The sequence below is a fragment of the Hippocampus zosterae genome, chromosome 13 (assembly GCF_025434085.1).
Source record: "Hippocampus zosterae strain Florida chromosome 13, ASM2543408v3, whole genome shotgun sequence".
Classification (NCBI taxonomy): Eukaryota; Metazoa; Chordata; class Actinopteri; order Syngnathiformes; family Syngnathidae; genus Hippocampus; species Hippocampus zosterae.
In genome coordinates this window covers 10082898-10099799 of record NC_067463.1, presented here as the reverse complement: position 1 = coordinate 10099799, position 16902 = coordinate 10082898, and the positions used below count along the sequence as shown (strand labels likewise).

The window sequence follows — 16902 nt, the reverse complement described above, 5'->3', positions numbered from 1 at the left end:
AAAAATGCTGCCAAAACTGTGACCGGGAGTAGGGAAGTCAGGGTGGAGGCTGCCTATGAATTTGGTCACACCCATGCACGTTTTCAAGTATAGACTGCTCCCAATACATGTGTCCAATCAGATTTGAGGCTCTTGTCCAATCAGATTTATATTAACTCATTCACTCCCAAAGACGCGTTTAAACGTCTTTTCAGACTTGATCCAGAATTGGCTGGTACTGAATGAGTTTTAAGTATTAAAAATAACACATTCTCCAATTATTAAATGTAATTTGTACAAATGTTATTTCAGACGTGTATCAATTTGGTAGCCCTTCAAACAATCAGTACACATGAAGTAGCTCGTACTCTCAAAAAGGTTGGTGACCGCTGAGTTAATTAAACCGTTATTGATGAAACCGTTTCTTGAACGAATCAGATTTCAGTTTGCCCACAATAACCTTTCAATTTTACCATCGTTTGATTGATTGGTCAGACCCAGCCATAGCAAAACATCTTTGGCAATCTGCACAGAATGCATTTCATAATCAGCATTTCTGGTGAGCCGTGATGTACTTTAACTTGAATTCTGAATTGTACATGGTATAGTTATATTGTGTTTCTTTTTTTTTATAGTACTGATAGTTTCTCGAAACCGTGACGTGAAAGTCAAGTCAGGCAAGTCCCCAATTTAAAGGTTCAGCATCAAATACACGGCCTGCCACTAGGGACGCGTTCTTGGATAAGGGCTTAACACCCACATGTGCAGTTACCGTACTCAAATCGCTGGCCTACCTTGAACATTGCCAGCCCGGATCTCCACATTGCTCTTCACAACTGGCATGATGGAGTGAGCTGGGATTCGACTCCTCCTCTCATAGCCTCGGATGAAGGGTAGGTGGGCACAGGAAGTCACACACGGGAAGTCTGAGGGCGTTTGGGGGCTCTGAGGTCAGAGTTTTCTCTGTCTGAGGACCGCTCAGGCCGCGTGTAAGATTTCAGGGAGTGTCCAGTGTGAGATGGTTTTGCAGATGCAATTCAATGATAAGTGACTTTGGAATGCTCACAGAAAAAGTCAACCCCAAACTGGCGGGAATTTTAACTTGTTCACCACCAGGTTTAATATGAGAATTACGAGAAAGTAAAAGCTGTGGGCCGAGGGTGATGGAACATCATGAAGGTGTGGTGTTTCATGGGCATTTTTTTTTCTGCTCCCGCCCGCTCCAACGCTGGCGACGGCTCAGCCAGGTCTCCTCCCAGAAGTCTGTGCAAAGCACGGTTGCCGTGGAGACGAGAAGGAAATGAGAAGCGGTGTACCGTATGTATTTATATATACTCCTCTTCTTTCCTTCATGGACTTTCTATGCGCCCGTTGACTTGGGTTTCTAACCAGTCGTCTTGATCACTTTATCGGCTCAATCTTCGCTCTCGTCTTCTTTAGTCTGAATGGGAGAAGGAGAAGAGTAACAAAATGACTTGTTGGAAGGATGAGCATTACTTTGCACACACCTCGATAATCAAGGTGAAGATACTGGCGCTTGTTTTTGCTGTTCTGTTTGGAGGACAACAAACACGAATGGTGCTTTAATTTTGTGTGGAGACACAAACTACCATTGAATGTATCTCAAATTAGAATTTCGTACAAAGGTTAATTTTTTTCGGTTGTTTAATTTAAAAATTGAAATATATTTGATATTGGTTCAGTGAACACAGAAAAAAAATGTGCAAATTTATTGTAAAGCACATATACCGTGAAACTTTAAAAATGTAATGGCCTTACGTCATACAATGAGAGCAGAGTTTCCAAAGTATACACTCTGTGACAAAAATAATAAATCTGAGGACAGGTTGTTTTTTTTTTAAGTCTTTTTCAATGATGAAACCATTTTTTATGCTTTGACATTGGCGAACAAGGAAAATTTTCAACATGGCTCACCTCTCTACTCCTGTATTATGCCTTTGTCATTAAAATGGGAGGACCGAGTGCTCATGATGCCACTTTTTGTTTCCAGGCCGTCGCCAGAAAAACTGATTCACGTAAATTATAGTTTGATTTAAAATGGGATGTGGCATCTTTGTTATCTTATATTTTGGCGTCCATCCATCCATTCACTCATTTATCTTGTTTAGCATCTCGGGGGAGCCAACGAAGATGCGGTGTGCTTTGCCGTACTTTTTCTACACAAAGTGTTTATAACCTGTACAAGTCAACTTAATTTGACCTCTAAAACGCTGGATGCATGGGGCGGGAGGGGGGTAATTGTAATCTCTTGTAACAGGTATTGGATATACTGTAATATCTAAACGCCGCTTGGTGTCGCTTTGTGGCTGTTGTTGCTACATGTAATCAGTGTTGTTAACAATCCACACACACTCCAAATAGCTCCTCTTGTGAATATAAATCCTTCATTAGACTCACACCCAAGAGGTGGTCATGTCCTTTTAAGCCTTTATATTTAAGCAGCCGTGCGCTAGCAGCGTAGCATCTCGTCGCCACTCTCTTCTAAATCATTCACACTGGGCAAAAGACTCGCAGACTTTAAATCTACTTGAAACTTCCAACAACATTCAATGCAGGGTGTTCTTTTCCTTTAAATTATACCTTAACTTTAAAAAAAAAACATTCAATGTTTTCTCTGCACCACACCACTAGAAAACTTTTCACATGATCTTTGAATTTAAACATTTCAGTTCAGTGAGCATTAAAATGTGTTTTATCATTTCTTTGGATTTATTTATTTATGGTTGTGATGCCATTACAGGTTTCCCTTGTTGACAAGGAGGGAACGTATGATGATAACAGAACCAGAAATTGAACGAATGTGGTTTCAGATTGCATCCAAATGTTGCGTTTAATCTGAGCAACACAAACTTCAACTATATACCCAAATAAATAATTATAAATTCCCAATTTCTCACATGAGTACACAGATTGTAACACCCCCCAAAAAAAACATGTTTCCGATCTCGCATATCACCCAAGTAAGGTATTACTTAATTTTAGTTTTATTAAGCAGAGGATTTGTAGACAGATTACAGTTTGTTTCGAAATTATAACCTGAAAGTCCACTGAGGTTCCCTTGTGATAAATTTGTGCCGCAATATTGCAACTTATTCATCAACAGGCACCCTGACGAGCAACCACATAAGAACGCAGTTGCATAATCGTGATTACATGCACCACACTTCAACGACTGAGTCAACATAAGCAAACCATCCGAGCCACTCGGACACATTTAAGTACTCTGAGCTGCTATCTGCCATCAATTAGAAAAGGTCAACGAGTGAGAGGATTCCATTTTTTTTGGGGGGGGGTGTTAAAATCCTCAGACGGCGACGTGCTGCTGATGCTGCGTATCATTTACGTACAAAGTAGATTAAGCAACACGCAAACATATAGATGGGAGAGCGATAAAGATCAAAAGCTGGCCGCTGGAAACAACCAATTAGTCACAGCGGGGTGAAATAGAGGAGATGCTGACTGAGGAAAGTTCATGCACGATACATTTCCATGCAGATCAGTCCTATGTGCACACACCTACTTCTCATGCCCACTTTTGCTATAGGCGCCACTCACCTAGTGAACTCTTTTCTGCCACACATAATGCACAAAGCACAGTGGTGATGTTTGACAGGGCAGCGCAGCGGAGACACAAAAGCAAAGGTGGGGCAAAAGGAAGCAGTCCATTTTGCCTTAATAGGGGCATCCTATACACAAAGAGGTGACCATGTCTCACCTGAACTTGAAAATGGAAAGTGCCCAAAAAGGGTGCAAGTCAGAGCAATAAATAGAAAAAGGAGGGAAAGAAAGTGACAGCGGTGAGATCCTTCAGTCTGTTAGGGAGACATGATCATCTGTCTATCAGTCTGTCTCACTATTGCACATTGTAAGTTATCTCCCTACAAGAATGCGTATGAGGCTTCGGGACCTTCCAACCATAAAAACATACGTGAATTTACTGATTCATATGTTTGGATTGTGATAAAAGGTGCAGGAAGAATAAATAGGACATTTAGAATTAATGGCAAACATCGAAATAAATAACTCAAAGCTTGTTGACTCAATTTCATGAGTGATGTACAACTAACTTATAATCCAAAATGGTACTGAAAGAGTTTCTCTTCATAATGTAGCTTTCTGTTGACAGCAACATGTATAGGTAAAATTTAGCGAAGCAAAAATTAGCATTTTTTAAAAATGCATGTAGAATGCATTAAAAAAAAAGATGAAGGTGGTTTGTTTCCCAAACCTTTGCAACTAAAAAAAAAAAAAAAAAAACTAAAAATGTGGTTTCTCCCCACTACATAAAACTTATTTGTAACTATACCATACCATTGATCATATGCAACAGATTCACTTTATAACAACAAATATCGATCAATCAATAAAAATGGCTTTACTCCGTCAACCGCCGACCGGATTAAAAATAAATAAATAAATCACTTTCCACCCATTTTGGGCCCCAACCTTTGAATTTGGGCAACCATGGTTGAGTGCATGTGCGTGATATTATTGATGTGTGTTTTATGCATACGTAAAGCACACTCAAATACACACAGACAGACAGATAGACAGACACTAAATGATCGTTAACCTACCTAGAGTAACATCTAAGAATCCCGCAAGAGTGTGGTGCAAAGTAAATGGGTGTGGAAGTGGACCCCAAAAGAGAAGAAAAAAAGGGGAGTAAGTCATTCATGGAATTGATATTTGTAGCAGTAAGACTGATCCAAAATGGTAAAAGATTACATGCAGAGAAAGAGATGGAATGACAAAAGAGGCTCAAGGAGGAAAAGAAATGAGGGTGATGCCAAGAAAAGTCCACTCTGGTCGGTCAGAAAGAGAGAAAATCGTACACCAGGTAGATGGAGAAACAGTTGAGGAGGCAGATAATGGACAGAGAGACTATGTGAAAAGAAGAAGCACCTCCCAGCACCGCTATGAGGAAGAGGAAAAATATAAAAGGAAAGAAAAAATGGAATACTCCAAAGCCTTCCGTGTGTGCTGTTTAGTGAGGCAAAGAGTCGGGGTGCTTTCAGTTTAAACCCCGCAACTCTGAGTGTCTTCTCCTCTTGCTTTCCTGCTCAAAGAAAGACGCGAGCTTCCCTGTGGATGAGCGCTAAACCTCCGCCTGCGCAGATGTTGGGCATGCCACGCGCAATCAACTGTGGAGGCGAGAGCACTACTGGTTGGTGTGAGGCGCAAAACGCTCAACTCAAAGTGTGCTCACTTGCTCTCCTCCAAAGAGAGAGAAAGCGAAGGGGAGAGGGAAAGCTGCGTAGATGTGGGGTCCCTTATAGGATGCTCAATGAGACGCTTCTAAAGAGATGTTCAACTATTTAGAAGAAAACGATCCTTGCATTTCGAAAGCAATGGCTCCCTCTGTTGGTATATTCCAAACTGTCAAACTTGGAAACTGTTACACTCGTCCAGGGAAGATCACCTGGTGGCCCTCGCCTACTCACACTCCGAGTTGCCCTTTGATTATCCCTCCATCGATTTTCTAATCCGTTTATTCTCATGAGGGTCGCGAGCGTCCCTGAAGCCTATCCCAGCAGTTTTCGGGCAGTAGGCGGGGGACACCCTGGACTAGACAGAAATTAGAAAACCGTTGTTTTCTTTATTTTTACCAGCTTTCATGACAAAAATCAAAATTTTGCTTCTGTTTGGTGCCGCGGAAACTTTGTGAAAGGTCAAGTGACTGACTGGCTACTTTTGATTGGTCAAATTGGAACAACGCCACTTCTGATTTTCGTTCGATTGGATTGGTGAAACAGATTAGACGACGACGCCCAAGGCGGAAGTTTCGAGAGCAATCGAAATTAAACCTAACATTTAAAAATAAATCGAGTTCAGTGAACGAAGTCGAAGCACAGTTTCTTCCTCATGAAACTACAAGTAAATGTAAAAAAATATTGTATTAAAGCTACCGTGACAAATACAATCTGTCCTCCAAAATACTTAACTCGATAACAATGAATAATAATTTTTAAAAAATGAGTGTTACAACCCACCTGTGTGCGACACCGGTACCACTTTACCAGACTGACCGAAATCACCTTCAGGGCGGGTCAAGTAGGCACAAATATCCGAGCAGCGAAGAGCCGTGTCAGTCTTCAAAGGGAGACGTAGTAGGCACCAGCTGCCACAAGCAACGTGGAGCGTAGCTCAAGATTATACTGGTTCCCGACTTTTATTGTGCCCCCGCACTTTCTTGTCATACCAAGTATCCACAGGTGTCAAACTCAGGTCCTGGAGGGCCGCTGTACTGCATGTTTTCCACGTCTCCCTGTTGCAACACACCTGATTCAAATGATCAGATCATCAGCAAGCTCTGCAGAAGCCTGACATTAAACCTGTTCATTTAAATCAGGTGTGTTGCAACAGGGAGACTTGGAAAACATGTAGGACAGCGGCCCTCCAGGACCTGAGTTTGACACCCCTAAAGTACGCCCTCAGTCATCCGTGTTGATGATTCCCCAAAAGCAAACCGTGAGACAGCTGGTTTTTAAATGAAAATTATTCGATTTTTTTTCCTCTTTAATTTGAACATTCATTCTTAGGTAGTCTTCGTTTGAATTCATAGAACCCTCTTCCTCAACTGGCGGACCGCGATCCACGACCGGACCGCCGACCTCCTCTGTCCGGCCCCTCGGCAAATAGTATAAAATAATAAATTATAAAGTGATTTTTACGTTATACATTTTCTATTTTTGGACTATAATCCGCGCATTACTGCGATCGCTTGTTAAAATTATCCGTTGTATTATTTGCGTGCACGAACAGATGTATTGCAGAGGACGCAGCAGCGCAACTCTGTGTGTGTGTACAATGTTTGACGAACTATAGACGGGGGCATGTCGGCGATAACGATGCGCTGATTGGCTCCTCTGAACTTAAGGTGTGCCCATACATCAGCGTCACGCATTCAAAATGGATGACTGTGTCAGGAAACAGACGCCTGCGTTACGCCACGGTGTGCTCACAGCTTCAGCACAGGAGAGCCACACACAGACATTAATTAGACAAGACAAATCGCGGGACGTTTCGATTGTGTGCAGTTTTGCTCCCGTCTACCCGGGGATCTTTGCAGCTGTTTAACAGCAGAACACCGCAACATGTTAAATGAACATCCCAATGGCGTCCTCAAATAATATTTGCATGCCTCAGACATTGCATTCACCTTTAGTGGAAGAACAGCACTGCACATTCCTGTGCTCCCTGGTGTCAGTATTTAAAATGGTTCTTAACTCCTCTTCTGATATATTTTTCAATGATTTCAGAGGAGATGTGAAAAGGGGAATTGTACAAATGAAAATATTTTTGTTTTCATTTTTAGTATTTATTTTGGTAAAATGAGTATTTTGATTTGCTTTTGTTAAATTAAGGGAAAAAAGACAACTACTGTTTAACAAAGTTAAAGTAAAAAATGTCTTATTTCCCTAATAGGGCTATTTCTATTATTAAGCAGGCACAACTTAACAAAATAAAAGAGTTCCTCTAAATGATGGTCATCAAAAATGCCTACAAATGAAGGAAGGAGCAGCTTTAATAAAACATTTTATTTTGTTTGTCACAAGTCTGGTTACCAGACAAAACTTACAAAAGTTATCATTCAGTTCCTACCACGTATACATTTTTGTGCAATTCTGTTGACAGGACAGTCTTGGCATCGTGTCTCCAGTAAAGCAAACAACACATGGGCGACATACATGAGCCAATAACATAAATTATCTGACATGGACCGTGAGAAGGGGGAGAAGTAGTTCATTTATATACAACAGTATCAATAATGAAAAGTACATCAAATACGTCAACCACTGAACGACACCATCTGCTGCTTCAACTTCCCAAGACAGTCAGAAGTCGTCTGAGAAGTATTTACAGATACTCTATGTCAACAATGAACAAGATTGGAGCTCCTATGACATACATTTCCTAAAAGAAGTAACGAACAGTCAAAATGCAAATTCTTTTTGCAGGTGTTCAATTTGAGCTGGGATTGATCACATTTGTGCACTGGGGTTCGCAGAAGGAGCCAAAGCGCCCATAGATGTCTTTGGCTCGAACTGCAAAATGATATGTGGACCCAGACTGGAACTGGGTCAGGGTGCAGGCCATAGGCAGAGGAAGGGCTTTTACCTCCCCGATCTTCTTCCAGTGCTGCTGACTTGAATTGCTGTTTGAGTTGTCTTGGTGGTAGGCATACAGGTGATAGCTTTCGACAGCCGCGCAAGAATGATCCGTTTCGGACACGCACCAGGACAGCACTATGCCGCTTTGACTTGGCACCAGTTTGAGCTGAGGTTGCTGCGGAGGCGAGGTCCGCTGAGCCTCTGGTGGTAGGTTTGTGGGCGCGGATGCAACGGGGAGCGCGGGCAGTGTTATGCTGGAGGTCCGGGCTGGCGTTGTCGTTGAAGAAGTACGGGATATCACTGAAGAATTCTACAAGATATAAAAGTTTTACGTAAGAACCTCTGACAAGGTTGCGGTTAGCCAGTTGGTCTTGAGGGTGGTGACAGGTTCAACTCAAGCCTTCGGTGGGAAGGTGACTTTCAGGGAGACTAACTCACGAAAATATCATGTATAACATAAACAAATAGGTAGGTGACGAAATTGCATGAATTTTCAAGTTGGAAATTTCAGTGGAAATTAAAAGGAATTATAGGGGAAGGAACGGGAATATAACAGGAATCTTCTAAATTGAAGCTTGGCTCTTAAAGAGAGTTAAAATACACGTGGGGAAAATGGAGTGAGACGGTCGCCGGTACTTTTCTTGTTGCCAAGAAATTTACTAAAAAAAAATCTAGCTACAAGAAAAAAACACTAAAACTTTAGGCGAACGTCTGGTGAACATTAGGCAAGCGTTTCGGGAACACTTGAGACCAACATTTTTCCTCCTTTGCAACTGTTAGCTCCTTAGTGGGGTAGGGCTGCTTAATTAAACTACTCATAAGCTTTTCACTGTCCATAAGCACCATCCTATTGGTGGAACATTGACACTGCAACCAAGAAAAATCAGCTTGGAATGACTCTAAATACACTGATCGAGCCTAATAAGATGCAGAGTATGGCTGGATGAGTTGCCACAGAGATGATATATTTGGCACAGTTTTTATACCAAATGCCCTTCCCGATGCAACCACCCATCTTTATCTATGTTAGGTAGCAACAATGGATGGTACTCAAAATATAGCGCAACGGGTCTTGCCTATGGCCCCACCCGTAATGTTCGTGGCCGGGATTTGAACGACGGGTCCTGTGTCCATAGGCAGTGGGGCTTGGTCACAACGTAACAAGTTATAACCTACCATCCCTTGGTAGATGTGTCGTGGTAACCTAGAATTGCTAGTTGGACCGCACTGCAAGTGCTTGTAGAAAAGTTTGAAATGGAAACTAATTTGTATTAAAAATGTAAGATAGTAAGCTTAGCAAAGCTTGCTACCTGCCAACCTGCGAATAACAAAGTAGCGCTTAAGTGTGAGTGAGTGTAAGTAACGTGATGATTGTGGATATATCCATCCGATTCCTCAAGTATTCAATGGGATCCCATGTTGCTCCTCGATTCAAGAATATCTGATAGTGACAGCCCACTTGAATCTGATATCTTTCCAAACTTCCAAGAAAACTGACCAAAAACATTCTGGAAATTCACCAGAAAGAGTGCCTTATTCGTGAAATGATAAGTGTTATGAATGTTAGTTAATAGTGTTTATGCAAAACAAAAAAAAAGTGGATGTGTGTGTACACTACATCAAACCTTTTTTTCATAACTTCGGAGGTATAAGCTTGTCAGTGGACTTCAAAACCAATCCATACAATTTTAAGGAAAAACGTAACACGAATATAGAATGCAGTTCTAAATTCTCACCAGTGGGGGGCGGTTTTGCACTGGCGTATTACTGCTGGATGTATTTTGGCTGCTTTGTGGGGAAGACCTGGCCCCTGAGCCTGAGGAGAGAGAAAACACAACACTTTAAGACATAGTTATTTTCATTTAAAAAATACTGTACATGAATGAAATAAAAATCCTTGTCCACAACGGCGGATCTGCCGGCTGTCTGGCACATGACAAAGCAACAAATTATTCTGTATTAGCTTTTGCAATGGGAAAGTGCTGAATAAGTCGAGAAGGAAGCAATTTCAATAACATTGTCAAACTGAGGGAAAGGGAGAATCTGTCACTATTTTATCTACCTTATTTTCTGTCAAATGATTACTGTATATGTTTTATGTTCAATAAACAAACAAACTAATTGTTATTTTAAATTATAACACAGTGATAATTTCACAGTTTGAGCCCTGCAAGTCCCAGGGACTCGCTGATCAGAAAATTATGAGTCCCATTATGCATTTAGAGAGTCAGAAATTTTGAATTCTGAAATGGTCTACTTATTCAATTGCAGACGATAATAACACAAACAACAACAATATACATTGATAATAGGTTTATTTCTTATAAACAAATGCTGCAAACATTTAAATAATTCAGGCATACCGTATTTTCCGGACTATGAATCGCATTTTTCTTTGTAATTTGGCTGGGGGTGCGACTTATACTCTGGAGCGATTTATGGGTGAAATTATTAACATATAATTATATCATTTCATGTTATTTTCACATTAAACCGCAAGAGGCCGCTCTAGACCTGTGTTGATAAAACCATGATGAGTCTGACGTAAGCGACATAGAAGAGGAAGCGCTGCATCTTCTACCTCTGGAGTTGGTGGAGTTGCTTTGAAACTACACAGAGGATGAAGATTCCATTGGATTTGGTGATTTAGAGTGACATTGATGGTTTGGTGAACTTGTTAGCATGTTCTTTATGCTATAGTTATCTGAATAACTCTTAATATGTTACATGAACATACCAGGCACGTTTCTCAGTTCGTCGTTTATGCGTCATGTAAAGTTAGCATATTGTACACTTATTCAGCGTGTTGTTTTCTATTTTATTATTTTTTTTAATTGCCTTTCAAGATGACATGTCTGTTCGTGGGGTTGGAATTTATCACATAAATTTCCCCCCAAAATGCAACTTATACTCCAGTGCGACGTATGTACCGTATTTTCACGACTATAAGGCGCCATTAAAAGTCTTAAATTTTCTCCAAAATGGACAGGACGCCTTATGGTGCGGAGCGTCCTTTATATGCGCTGAGTTCCAAAATCTGACTGACAGCCGACACGCTGTTTATATAGAGCAGGGGTCACCAAACTTTTTGAGAGTGAGAGCTACTTCATGTGTCCTGATTGTGTGAAGGGCTACCAAATTGATACGCGTCTGAAATAACATTTGTACAAATTAAATTTAATAATATTTATATTAGCTAGCTAGACGTATACTGTAGCTAGCTAGTTAGATAGCTAAATAGGTAGCTATAGAATCTATAATACTGCCCATGTTTGCATTTTTAAATCATAATTTCTACGAGCAAATCACAATCCTAGCACTGGCGGGCTACTGGTGTGGTCCTCACGGGCTACCTGGTGCTCGCGGGCACCACGTTGGAGACCCCTGATATAGAGAAAAGGCGAAAGTGACTGTGGCCAGGCATGCAGGAAAGAAGTCGGCCAATCAGGGAAGGGTGGGCGTGTATATATACATATATGGAGAGGGAGAGAGAGAGGGAGAGAGAGGACAGGCAAGCTAGTCCGCCAATGGTGAAGGGTGAGCGTGTAAAGTGGACGCTAAAGGGACGCCTCAAGCCAGTACCAACACTTGTATAGAGTGTGGCAATGTGCATTGTTGCAAAACAACTCCGGTTTTGGTTTCTAAGAACCCCTGAAAATAAATTCGACAAAAAGACACGCCTACGAAGCTCAGTTCAAACTTAAAGCCACCGGTTATGCTTTTGGCATGCGTGCCCATCTCACAGCAGCGGTGAAAAAACAAGTCAAGCAAATGAACTCTGAGCTTGCCGTTATTCCCGGAGGCTTGACTAAAGAACTCCAACCGCTGGACATTGGCATCAACCGGGCGTTCAAAGTAAAGTTGCGAACGGCATGGGAACAATGGATGATCGGTGGCAAACAACTTTACAAAGAGTGAGAGGCAGCGCTTGGCGAGTTACGCCACAATACGCAACAACGAGAGGGAACGCGGCGTTTTTGATGTATTACGGTATTTGCACAATTGTTCAATTCTTTCTACACACACACGCGCTGCCACCATGTTTCGCTCTGTTCTTTACTTTCAAATGTGGGAAAGCTTCACACGAGAGAAATGTTGACTTTGCTGTTGCTACTCCTTCTTTCCGCTCGGCAATGCGTAGCAACTCACACTGGCATATGATGCATTCAATGACAACTGAGATGTGCAGACCTCTGCTTCTGATACAGAGGATGAGGACTTTGATGGATTTCTGGGTGATGATTGATCGAAAAACGTGAGAACATTGTACGATGGCTAAATAAAATACACATGAACTCAGTTCTGCTTTCGTTGCCTTTTTAAAAACGTGTTTTTAGCTTATCTGTATGTCTTGGCATGCTACCGTATGCTTCAAGCTAACGTGTTAGAGTGCGCGCATGCATGCCATATGTTTAAGCTGGCGTATATTTTACAACTGTAAAACTGCGGCCATTCTTACGGTGCGTCCTGTGTATGTGTAAAATACAGAAATGTCACCCATTAATGAGACTGCGGCCATTAGTACGGTGCGTCGAATAGTCGTGAAAATACGGTATGTTTTTTTGTTCTTTATTATGCATTTTATGTTCATAAATTCTCCTCTCTTTACTGCTTCCAATGATGCAAGGCTTTCTCAAAGTCAACTTATTAACGCAAAAAACTATTCAACTTTAGCTGCTTCCTCTGTGATATCTCCGCAATAAACTTTCGCAACACTCGTTCGCAACACTTGTTTTAACTTGTGTTACACAACTTGGCTCGTCTGCCGATCTCGCCAATCTCATCTCGCGAGAACGGAAATCTCGTCATGCGAGATTACTTAACGCGAGATCAAAACAACAATGGTGGCGATTGTCAAACTGCGATCGTTGCTGGAAAAAAGATGTACCGTAGTTTTGTTTTGTTTTGACTGAGAAATGTCCTTGCATCCCAAAAACGCACCTTATTTGGAACCGTGTGTCTAGGACGCGGGATGCAGAGGTAACGAGATGGCTGAACACATACAGTCGGTCCTAGGTTTACGATGGCATGACAAACAAGCCCGATTTCCACGTTACCAATGCAATGGACTCTTTTTCTTTTCAGTATGTTATCAGGCGGCACTCAAAGGCAAGCTGAGTTACTGCCCTACTTTCTTATTTGGTACTGTGGGCTTGCAAGTGTTTTTCATCCAAATATTGACTATAATTATGACTTCTGGATAACACTTTGTTCTAGCTTTCGTTTTTTGTTGTTTTGTTTTGTTTTTTCCCTTTCCAAGATGAGCTTAAGTTACTACTGTGTTAGCAGAAAGTTCCAACCACTTACCGGTTACATCTCTACTATAAGAACGAGATTCTGTTGTAAAATAAAGACCACCGACTTCAGTAAATAAAACAAAATATGAATATCTCTGATCCACTGGTGAAAGGACACTTTGATCCTCTTGTCATGTTTCATCTAGAACTGCTTCAAACAACAAAGAGTATGCAGAAACGTGGTTACGACTGAATGACTGACTGAGTGTCTTATGTGTTGTGTTGTATTTTTTGTTATTATGTTGTCATGACTTCAAAATGGCGCCGCGAGAGTGGCAGCCTTTACAGCAGCTCCTATACTTTTTGTTCTACTTTCTTCCTTTCATAACTTTGCTGCTGTAAATTGGGAATTTCTCCATTGTGAGATGAATAAAGTAGAGCTGTCAAACGATTAAAATATTTAATCTAATTAAAAACGCAACTGTCATAATTAACTCAAATTATTTGAAAATTAATCGTGATTACTCACACATTTTTTAATTGTTTCTGAGTTTCCTTTTATATTTTCTTTGTCCTATTTTTCCGCATGCTCTCATCAACATGGAATCATGAAGCAGTTTTCCATGTGCAAAATGCAAATATTTACTGAAATAATTTCGATTTTCAACTTTACGTGAACATTTTACTCTTGGAGCAGGTATTCATTCACACATGACTGTCCATCAACAACAGTGAAAAAAATATTTTGTCACACATCAGCTGCTTTAACAGCTCTTTTTATGGACTCAAAACAGAGCAATATAACATTATAAAGTGCACATCTAAGGTAAACTAGTACTCAGACTATAGTGGATTTAAACCATGGTTGCATACTTCGTTTTTCTCAAGTTTGCTTTGAACACAGCAGTCAGGCTATGTTGATTCTGTTGGTCCTTCTTGCGCGGAAGTCTCTCTATGGTTTTGTGAAAACACCATTTCGGATGACTACACTTGGTTCGATGACAACACTGAAGACGTTTTATTTTCAGTGTGGTTGCTAGGTCGCTACCACTACACCGCTGAACTCTCGACGTGACTCAGCGCACCGTCGCTGTCAGACGAACACAGAGAAGCTCCACCCCCATTATTTATATGGGCACGGAACACGGTATCCTTCCACACAAAATAGTTCCAAACAAGCAACAATCATGTCAGTGGCATACATCGAACTCAACAGAATGCCCAGAGGCTCATCAACCTAGTCTCTTATTTCTCTCCCGAAACAGTGTTTTCTCCTGCTTGGTGTACACCGTAGCCTTCTCGGCTACGTACAATTTCTGTTCATAGCTTGTAATGGAGGCTCTCGCTGGCAATCCGTCGTGCAGTCGTTAGATGCAATGCGAATGATTTCAGCTTGAGTTTGGCTGTGGACAATGTTGACAGGTTTGCATGCAGTAGCCATACATTTAGCTATATGGCTTTGGCAAATTTGTTCTTCGTCGTGTTATCCATTTTCTTCGCTTTGAAATTATCCATAGCGGTCTGTCTTGGACAAGGGGGCAGAGTACTCAGATCAGCTGTGTGCTTGGTCATTAAGTGGTATTTCAGACTCGACGTGCTATAATAGCTCAGTTTACTACTGCAAAACATCCAGGTAACGTTGGTCTTGTCAGTGGAACTACAGTATCTGGCAACATTTTAAAAGTAAACTTTCCATTCATAAACTAAGTATCCGTTTTCGGTGTCTCGCGCTGCCGTGGCTGGCAAAACAGACATGTGCGTGGACCTGTGCAGTGCGCTTGTTGTTTTGTTTCTGGTTTATTTATAGAACAACGTAACATCCGCTGTGACCTGTGCCACATTAATCTCATGAGAAAAAATTTAATCCCGTTTAAATTAATTGAAATTAATGCTGATAATAATGTGCTAACCTGACAGCTCTAGAATAAAGGTTTGCTTAATTCTTAAATGCACACACCTGTGCTCCATAATTAAGTTCTGAAAACCGTTTCACTTTTTCATTTTGTGCCATTTTGTGTAGCCTTTTGTGATTTGAGTATTTGCGGGGATGTTCAACACACAAAATGTATTTTCTCCTTCCTTGGCTGATCACACCCCTCGATAATGTTTTGTGCATGTCGCGCAAGCGACAGGGAACATTGTCTCGTGGGTAGGAGGACTGCCTCGCAGGTCTAAGGTTCTGGGGTCAAATTCCGGCTTCCTGTTTGTAGTTTGCATGTTCTCTCTATGCTTTTGGGGTTTTCTCTGCTATGCTGGCTTCCTCCCGCATTTGAAAAAGATGCATGTTGGGTTCAGTGAAGGCTAAATTGTCCATAGGTGTGAATGGTTGTTTGTTTTGATTGGCTGGCAACCAGTACAGAGTGTAGAAGGAGCGGTTACACTGACTACTTCACGAATTTCGCCTATCGTGGGTTCTTTGTGGACCGTAACCCGTCCGCGATAAATGAGGGTTAACTGTAAAGCAAAAGGCTTACTGCTTAGAACGTTGCCTGGATGTGGACGCTGGGTCAGCGAGGGACTTGGGACAGTAGCTGCCTTCACTCCTGTCACTGATGAGCAGAAAATACATCTTGAGAAACAAAGTTCTTGGATCGGAAATTACGTAATGAATAGTACAAGATAGATGCCCTATCATTCTTACCCTGCACATCATCATCATCCTCAGTAAGATCAATGACAGCACCTTTTGGACGTGCTACTGGAGTAGCTGCTTTGGATGGAGTGGTTCCTGTGGCTTGGTTGTCTACAAGGAGAACAAAAAAAAGCCTTCAGAAACAGCGTACAAGCGATAAAAATGTCACAAAAAGTATATACTGAAATAATGATGATCTCATTGAAATTTTCTTTTACTTTTTTTTTTACTGTGTGAAATGTGGGCCTGTTAAAACCCTATAAGACCTGACCCATCAAAGAATAGCCAGAAAATTCCGATTTTTGGCTACTGACATGTTTATTAACCGTTGTAACAAAATCCCCAACAAATATTTTGCTATACAGTATCATGTTATTTATGAGATATATTTTATATCGCATTTGATACAGTGGGTGCTTCTGGCAAAAGTGTTAATTTCGGAACAAAAAAACAGAGTTCTGTCCACAACATTTTGAAATTATAGAATGTTTTGAAGGTTTTCCTCTTTTTCTTTTTCACAGGACACTTTTTGGTGCCTTTTTATTTCACTTTGTGGTAGGCGGAAAAACAGTTTCTGTCTTTGTTCAGGCAAAGATGCACCTGACACTTGCCACAGTAGACATGTGAAAAGTGACTGCCCGTGAACTCGATCTCGAGACATCACATCACAAACTGCAGAGAGCTTGGTTTCCATCTCCCAGTAGGCTCTCACACTGGACATCTGTACTAACCCCATAAGCATGTACATGCCTAGAACCTGCTCCATCTCTTTGGCACTTGTGTTTACTGACTTCCCCTTTTTTTGCACACTGTACAGGTTTGTTCTGCAATTTCCTGTAACATTTCATCATTTACAAACTATTTGAAATACAGATATGGTGTCCAGTCACACCTGTCCTCCGTCCCTTCATCAACACAT

At 41.2% G+C, this 16902-nt stretch overlaps 2 protein-coding genes across 9 annotated transcripts in view; both read right to left on the bottom strand.

Annotated features, from left to right (window-relative positions):
• The window catches only part of grin2bb (glutamate receptor, ionotropic, N-methyl D-aspartate 2B, genome duplicate b), a 92016-nt gene extending 85836 nt beyond the window's left edge, over positions 1-6180 (bottom strand). For 2 of the 7 annotated variants that reach the window (XM_052084271.1, XM_052084267.1), the window contains exons 1-2: positions 4578-5205; positions 774-1420 (exon numbers count right to left, since the gene is read on the bottom strand). Coding sequence is in view for 6 of the 7 variants with exons in the window: in XM_052084267.1 (XP_051940227.1) it covers positions 774-803 (30 nt within the window). In the remaining variant the exon portion in view is untranslated. Of the gene's footprint in view, positions 1-773; positions 1421-3555; positions 3869-4577; positions 5206-5993 lie in introns of those variants that run through there. The other 5 variants (XM_052084269.1, XM_052084270.1, XM_052084272.1 and 2 more) reach the window with 5 other exon arrangements.
• Positions 6181-7526: 1346 nt separating this feature from the next.
• Positions 7527-16902, bottom strand: part of atf7ip (activating transcription factor 7 interacting protein) — a 44029-nt gene continuing 34653 nt past the window's right edge. For both annotated transcript variants that reach the window (XM_052084275.1, XM_052084276.1), the window contains 4 exons: positions 15993-16094; positions 15826-15900; positions 9851-9930; positions 7527-8424 (listed from right to left, as the gene is read on the bottom strand). In XM_052084275.1, the coding sequence (XP_051940235.1) occupies positions 7966-8424; positions 9851-9930; positions 15826-15900; positions 15993-16094 (716 nt within the window). In that variant the 3' untranslated portion in view covers positions 7527-7965. The remainder of the gene's footprint in view (positions 8425-9850; positions 9931-15825; positions 15901-15992; positions 16095-16902) is intronic.